General features: G+C 46.2%; 3 protein-coding genes across 3 annotated transcripts; 2 read left to right on the top strand and 1 right to left on the bottom strand.

Annotated features, from left to right (window-relative positions):
* Positions 1 to 1,648: 1,648 nt before the first annotated feature.
* On the top strand, positions 1,649 to 2,257 carry PADG_06881 (uncharacterized protein; the record flags this gene model as incomplete). The annotated part of the gene is made up of 2 exons (XM_010763969.1): positions 1,649 to 1,651; positions 1,718 to 2,257. 2 exons carry the CDS (start codon positions 1,649 to 1,651, stop codon positions 2,255 to 2,257), a joined length of 543 nt encoding a protein of 180 aa, XP_010762271.1.
* Positions 2,258 to 2,652: 395 nt separating this feature from the next.
* On the bottom strand, positions 2,653 to 4,838 carry PADG_06880 (DNA-directed DNA polymerase alpha subunit POL12; the record flags this gene model as incomplete). The annotated part of the gene is made up of 4 exons (XM_010763819.1): positions 2,653 to 2,826; positions 2,894 to 4,196; positions 4,257 to 4,445; positions 4,507 to 4,838. 4 exons carry the CDS (start codon positions 4,836 to 4,838, stop codon positions 2,653 to 2,655), a joined length of 1,998 nt encoding a protein of 665 aa, XP_010762121.1.
* A 444-nt stretch (positions 4,839 to 5,282) lies between these two features.
* On the top strand, positions 5,283 to 6,439 carry PADG_06879 (uncharacterized protein; the record flags this gene model as incomplete). The annotated part of the gene is made up of 2 exons (XM_010763968.1): positions 5,283 to 6,063; positions 6,117 to 6,439. 2 exons carry the CDS (start codon positions 5,283 to 5,285, stop codon positions 6,437 to 6,439), a joined length of 1,104 nt encoding a protein of 367 aa, XP_010762270.1.
* Positions 6,440 to 7,863: the final 1,424 nt, after the last annotated feature.

Raw genomic sequence — 7,863 nt, 5'->3', positions numbered from 1 at the left:
ATCAAAAAGCTTGACAAGAGGCATCTGCTAGTGAGACACTCTAATAAAGTAGCTATCATCAAGCTCTATACCACACATCTGTCTAGAGTGTCCAGTCATGCTGATGAAATAGAAGCATATGACCCTCTACTTACATCTTTTTGAATGAGATTTCTCAGGAAAGAAGATCTGCAGATTGAATATGAGGCAGACTGTACAAAGAAACAGACAGCACAAGACTTTAAGAGCTGACTACAACAATGCAATTCTCTAAATCTGATGATCTTTACTAATGATTCACAGATAGAGCACTCTCAGTGTGTGACTGATGCAGAATGAGCTATAGTGAACACTGTCTAATCTTCACAGAAAATCTGTCAATGAATAAAGCAGAGATTTTTGACACAGAGACAATGACAGCTCTGCAGAATCTAAAGAAAGTCATCATCTCATATCAGATGAAGTTTGTCAGCAATGTTTACATTTGTCTAGACAATTTGAAGATAGCATGAGCTTTTGAATCTGTGTCAAACACCTCTAGCCAGCAGATCTTCACACAGTTTCTGAAAGTCATAAAGATCTGACAGAGCAGGAATAGACTCTCATTGATCATTCAGAGCAGAGTGATCATTAGATGAGTTCCAGATCACACAGACATGGCTGATAATGAAAAGACAGATCTTGAAGTCAAAGCAGCTGCAGTGCAGGCAGCAAGTGCAAACATGATACCTCAATCTGACAGCATAGACACTCTAGCTTATATAAAGCAGCACACTATGGAACAAACCACACAGGTCTTTGAGAACTACTGGACCAAAAATCAGCTCAAATGCTATATGAAGCTGGAGATCTCACTAAAAAGAGTCTCAACAAAGATAAAACTTTCACACTTCATATTAGAAAAGCTCTATGCTGTCTGATCAGATCATGAAGACTTTGCAGCCTATCACAGCTGTCTTAAGCATGAAGATGCAGAGTGCTACTGCCAGTGCAGACATAGTAAAACCTCAGAACATTTTTACTATTGCACTTTTGCAAGAAAAGCAGCAAAGCAGTGCTGGTCTATCTACAATCTTCATGAGACACTGACAATCTTGCATGAGGTTCTAGATTTCAATAACTGACTAAGAGAAACAGTCTTCTATCAGAATATCTGTCCAATGTGCTGTCATGCACCTTCAGATCAGATCTCACAGTCCATTCTCTTCTCTGTCTTGCCTCTGTCTTTCTCATCACCTTCTTCTTCTTCCTCTCTCTCCTTCTCTTTCTTTTCTTCCTTGCCTTTCTTCCTATCCACCTTCCCTACCTCCCTCCCACAAATCTAAAACCTCTCAAAACCTCTGCTCTATGGCAACTGACCCATGGGCTCTGCCGGTGCAGCAATACACAACCCCTTTGCCTCATTTGTAAGATAGCTACTAGATAGGTAGTCACCTATGGGCGCAGCTCTACCCACCCTATAGTTCAACGCAGACTCTACTAGATCACATGCCCATAAGGCACGTGGACTAACCGGGCGTTAAATAAAAACACACACACACACACACACACACACACACACACACACACACACACACACACACACACACACACAACCCGCAGCTGTAGTTAAAAGATTTTGTTGCCTTTGACCTCTTGAAGCTTGGAAAGGGATATAGAATCAGCAAACATGGTATGTCACCACTCCTCTGGCGAAGAAATATAACCTAACACATCCATTCCTGACAACTACAAACAGTCCAAAGACTCCTCTCCAAACCACATTCACTTCCACCATCCCCGCCTTGCCGACCTCTTCGAAGACTTTAACCGCCCACACACGTCCATCTTCACCAGTACAACCACCACCACTACCTCTACCACCAACGCCAATCATCCCACCACCGTCACAACTGTTACAACCACCAACAACCCCTCCTCATCCATCCCAGCCACCATAAACTCCTTCCTTCCTGTCGAAGACATCTACGTCTCCCCGCAACATCAACCCGTAAATCCAGAAGATGAAGACGACGTAGTTCCAGACCAACATGCCGTGTTTGGTATTACGTGCGCGATGGATGCGAGGCGGGAGATTGTGTGGAGAGATCTAGGGCTTGGGGAGCTCATGCGTGGAGCGAGGTTGGCGGAGCGGAGTGGCGGGGTTGGTGTTTTTGTGGGCGCTGCTGGTGGTGGTGGTAGTGGTGCTGGTTCTGGGGGGATTAGGAGAGGTGGAGGGGTCCCTGGTGGTGGTGGTGTTGGTGGTGGAGGGGTGAGGAGAATTTTGTGTTTGAGATGATGGCAGGGTTGTGGTTGGAAAGCGTGATGGGATTAGCGATACGAAGGGAACAAAGTGGGCTATTGACTGTGTTCTTCTTAGATTGGGATGGATCTGGCTTTTCCCAATAAGCATCGCGTTTGGTTCTATTGTACTCGAGGAGTTTAGGATGGGGCGTAGGATCGGGAAATGATATGGTTGCCCCGTTATGTTTTACTCCTTTCGTTGTCTAGATCTCTTTGGGAGATTTCATTCCATAAGATACCCAATCCTATGCAGAATACTCGGTTCATAATACATAGAATACATAAATTAACCAGGTTGAACTAAGAAGCCCTTTAATCCCAAACGCCAGGCCTACCAGCTTTGCTCCCGAGAATAATATTCGCTGCACCTAATTCACGAACCATTTCTTTTCAGATCCTGATCACGTCGACCCTAGCTCGATTGAAAACTTTGTGTCCCACTTGCTTCTCATTCATCTCCTCCTCTGTAAGTGTCCTCGGATGCAATCCCATCTGCGCATACGACCCTGGGGCTTTCCTCTTCGACAGCGTCCCAGGATTGATGACCAGAACACCTTCGACCACCTGGGAATTGGCACAAGTTAACTCAAGTTTCCGTAGAGCAACACATAAGCAATTTCAATAAACTAACCTTAACGAAAGGAGGCAACATGCTGGGCGTAATTAACACATCTGGTCGCACGTTCCACCACTCCCCCAACTTCATATAACTGGTATCAAGCATTGCGCCGGTAGCAATACTGCCTTCGAGTCCAGACTTGGGGAGGTTTTCTCTAGAAGTAGGCGGGAAAACAGGAAAGAAGTGTCGCTGTTCGATCAAATATCGTGATAATCTTGTTAGCAAGCCGCCTTCCGACGGCTTGCCTGCCAACACCTCTTCTTGCCTCAATTCGTACAAGACATCGTGAGAGCACATGCCAAATACGTTTTCGTTAAGGGAGAGGGTTACTGGATTGGTGACCGTTCGAGCTTGTCTGGGTAATCCGAGTTCCTTCTTTGGTAACATTTCCTGGGGCCACGAGACGTGTTTGCTGACTGCATCACGAACTGAAGGTATTAGGAAAATTGAAATGCTTGGCACTGCAGAGGCAAGTTGATGCAACGGTGCAGATATGCAGTGTCGAAATAGGGCTGAGAGACTTGCTGTGTCAGGATCAAGTCCTTTTATCTCGGGCAAGTCAAAATCGCCAGATGCAAGAAGCGGATGTTCAAGATCCAAGAATGGTCCAGTAAGAATTAAAGCATCAGCATATTCATTGGCTGCCTTGATGCATAACGTTCTAAGTGGTTCAAAGTCAAGATTATCGTCCGCTGTGAAAGGTCCTGAAGCTATGAGTATATTTAGCACTCGTTCTGTGTCACCTCCCCCAAGTCGGCCGTTTACTTTCCGTATTATCTCCGGCACAGTGACAGCAGGTGGAAGCAAGGGAACGGAAAGCACTTCAAAGACTGTGAAATACTCCCGAGATGCGTTTATTCCTCGAAGGGCAACGATCTGGCCGGGGTAAAATTGAACTGAAGGCAGTGAGTCAACTTTCAAGGGAACTCGTAAACCAGCACCCATTCGCCTTGATGTTTCGAGGACCAATGACGCTGTGTTTAGTTTTCCCTCCATGCTGTCCGAAGCAATCCTTCCAACTGCGATAATCTCCTTGGTGCTTTGGTTGGCTGCGCTGCCAAAGGCAGTATCGTCTAATCCATGATGCTTTTGGACGATAGCCATAAATTCATCAATCCGGTCATCCAGCACTTCGGACGCCTCATTGAGGTGCATTGCCATTGGCTTATACCCGAACTTCTTTAGCTCTGTATTTGCTGTCGGTTTAATACGAGCCTCCTGGTATGGGGCTGTTGGGACCTGTGCCATTGAAAGATGACTGTTTAGCGTCTCCAAGACTTGGCCACTATTTTGCCGTTCGGAGAAAGGGGTTTGTCTGTCCAATTCATCAGATATTTCATTGCATGATATGCATTACGAGAGATGGGATCATTACTGTAATCCGGCAAGATCACCATTCAACAGCCGTTGTGGGGTCTTGGAATCAGCAGGAGACCCCATTCCCATTTCTGCTCTGCCAACCTTGGATGTTGAAGGGTTTCCAAAGGCAGCCTTTCGTTTGGTAGAAGTGCCATTCCCCCCCTTCGTATCTCGATCTTGTGGTGACGGGACGAAATCATCGAGCCTTCACAGCATTAGTACCCAGACCAGTTAAGATAGTAGGTAAAATATCTGCCGCAACCCACATTCCAAATACGGCTCTGCTATTAGCAGCTGCTCGGGGAGTTACTGAAACCGCACTTCGTTTATCGGTATTGCGCACATGGGACTTCACCCGGCTTTCGCGTTCCAATGCATCTTGCACATCTCTCTTAAGTCCTCGAGCAGTATCCAAATTCAATGCTGTCTCATCTGCACCCATCTTCAAACAGTATGCATCCCATTTGTAGGATAGGTCTTGAGCAGACATTGAGTGAAGCCGCATTATCGATTGTAGCTCCGTCGACACATCCTGAGGAACACCGTTCGGGCAGGATCCCGAAAAAGCGTCATTGAGTTCAGCTGCTGTATCATCCATGTTTGGTATCGCCGTTCCACTCCAGGATCCAAGTTGCCGTTGAGTCTTTTATCGTTCCCAATGGCGACCAGAGCCCCATTAAGTTGACGACAGACGGTTGAGAATTCGTTTAATGGGAAGACGCGTTTTGTCACGCGTTTTTTAAGGCTTGGCGTTATTCTTGGTCTATAATTGGCAAAGGTAGCCGTTGATTGGCTGATTACTTTTACCGCCTACATGTGCGGAGATTATAATGTGTGCCAAGGCGGAGAATTACAGCTGCAACCGGTGGAGACTTGGTAGGACGCTGTTTTCTGGAGGAGGATATAAAGAAGACCTTGGCAGAGCACTATTTTTGCTCTGACGGACACTCTGCGAGCAGGGATTGCTTGATTTTGATTTTGATTTTCTCCGTCTTGCTCGTGGGTTCAACCTCCCTTCAGATAACAGTTAGTTACCGCAGAAATGGCCACGGAAGCAAACGTAGCTCCAGCACTGGCTGCGGAAGCTAAGGACGAAATACAGCATGAACAGCCTCAGCAGGAATTTCCTAGCAACGTCATGCCGCAGACCCCTGAGACCATCCCACAAATTGACTTCCTCCCATCATCAGGTGCAGATGGGGTTATCAAGACATTGTTTTCAAGACCCCTGGAAAACTGCAAACCAGTGCCTCCCCTTGAACTGACTCCTGAACAACAATTGAAATACGATTCAGTTCTGAAGACCGTATCCGAATGGACAACGGTCCCTACTACGTCAGCGAAAAATGCTCCTACGGGGCCTATTACGGATGACGATCGCATGTTTCTCACACGAGAATGTCTTCTTCGGTACCTTCGAGCTACCAAGTGGGACGTTACCGGTGCCGTCATTCGTCTCCAGGGAACTCTGACCTGGCGCCGGGAATATGGTCTTGACAAGCTTACGCCTGACTATATCTCGATTGAGAACGAAACGGGCAAGCAACTCATTCTTGGATATGATGTGAATGCTCGACCATGCTTGTATCTGGACCCATCCAAACAAAACACGGAGCAGAGCGAACGACAAATTCAACATTTAGTCTTCATGCTCGAGCGAGTTATTGATCTAATGGGACCAGACCAGGAATCTTTGGCATTGGTGGTAAATTTCAATGAAACCAAATCAGGACAAAATGGAACAATTGGTCAGGGGAGAAAAACGATGAGCATTCTTCAAAATCACTACCCGGAACGCCTTGGAAGAGCTCTCGTTGTCAATAGTAAGATTATCAAATCCAATCCGGAAATATCCCTTAAACTAAGTCTTTGCCAGTGCCATTCTTGATTCTCGGCTTTTTCAAGCTGATTTCCCCGTTCATCGATCCTACGTCCAAGGCAAAACTCAAATTTAACGAAAACCTCTGTGAGCATGTTCCACAAGCGCAGCTGCTCAAAACTTTAGGTGGAGAAGTGGAATTCGAATATGACCATTCTGTCTATTGGCCAGCGCTGAACAAGCTGTGCGAACAACGACGAAACGAATACCACGAGAGATGGGTGAAAGGCGGTAAACAGATCGGAGAGCACGAAAACTACCTGAAAGGTGGACCGGGCAAATGTCTCAGTGAGAGCCAACCACCAGCTGTAGCGATTTAGGAGAAGCTGGAGAGTTTGCAGGTTGGGCTCCCGCAATCCACACCAACGAGACATCAGCCAGCGCTACTGCTCCAGTAGGTTGCGTCTTTTATTCTTCATTGCCCTTCAACAGCACTATAGGGTTGGATTTAAAGGTTTTTCTCTTTTTACCCGATCTCTATACTTCGGATTATGCGTCCATAGATCAGCCGTCGTTTTCTTCGGAGCCTGTAGAAGAGATAGAGCAATTCCAGGGATCGTCAGGTTTGTTAGATACACACAGGGTATATATTGGATGCTAGCATAGTTGTTTTTTTTCATTTATTTTGAATACATGTCTATTTGCCACGTTTTAAATGTAATCCATTCGTTCATTTTCAACAGTGTAGGCAGTGCACTTTTGTGTTGATCACTTTACAAACAGGGGGGTTCTCAAGCTATCAGCAAGGAAGTAGTACCAGTCAAAGCTCTCATTAGAGCTCAAATATATATAGTAAGTTCAGTTTTGTGCAGTATTAGATATCTTTGGTCATTTATTACATTGTCATTATATCTTCAGCAAAAAACAAATGTCCCTTCCTTATGTTGTTGCTGTCTCTCAGGTTATGCGTAGTTTCATGTCAACAGGTTGCCCAACGCGGCGAACTCGCTGCCCAAGCGATCACCACCGCCCAAAACTTTTCCTCTAAAAACGCCACAAAACTAGCTTTCATTTATTTTGCTTTCAATTCTTCTGAATTTGGAAAATCTCTGTCTCAACGCATGCTGTTTCATCGATCTTTGTACGTTGATTTAGCAGGCGATAAGCCATAGATTTGAATAGGAGTGAAGCAAACGATCCGCAGCTATAAAAGCTGGGTCAAATTCGTAAGAGATCAGGATGAAGGAGGGAGTTCGACAGAACGATTATTCACACCTCGAGGTGTGGGTTACGCAGCGGCACGATTAAATAGGATTCAAACGCTTTTCACGTTTCGTAGTTCAACCTTCATTACAAACCGACTTTTGCGCGGGGGTCGGAATATCAATGGTTCCGCGTCCCGGCATCGTATCCCCCCACCTTTTGCATATATCCACCACACTTCTCCCTTCGTTCGCCCGGCTTAATGTCCCTATGCTATAAACTTGCCCCCAGTCATTCCCGAGACAAACATTATATATCTCAGTCGTGCGGGTTTATGCGGTCCTCGTAGCTCTGGGGTATAGATACTTCCGCTCTCCAGCTCTCCTCTGAATGTGTATTCGCAGCTACATGAGCCCGCAACCTCCGTCCAGTCCTGTATTGGCCAAGTCTCATCCTCTCCTTGTATCGCATTTGTCGGACTCTGCCTGCAGGCGATTGCAGCAGTTATCTCTGGGGTGAGCCAGGTCAGCCAGGTGGTTCCCGATTGACCAAGCTCTCTATATGCAGTTGTCATCCACCGAGTCCCGTCTCATCCTCGCAC

The sequence above is a fragment of the Paracoccidioides brasiliensis genome (genome assembly GCF_000150735.1).
Source record: "Paracoccidioides brasiliensis Pb18 unplaced genomic scaffold supercont2.9, whole genome shotgun sequence".
NCBI classification, from domain to species: Eukaryota; Fungi; Ascomycota; class Eurotiomycetes; order Onygenales; family Ajellomycetaceae; genus Paracoccidioides; species Paracoccidioides brasiliensis.
This window is presented reverse-complemented; position numbering and strand designations above follow the sequence as displayed.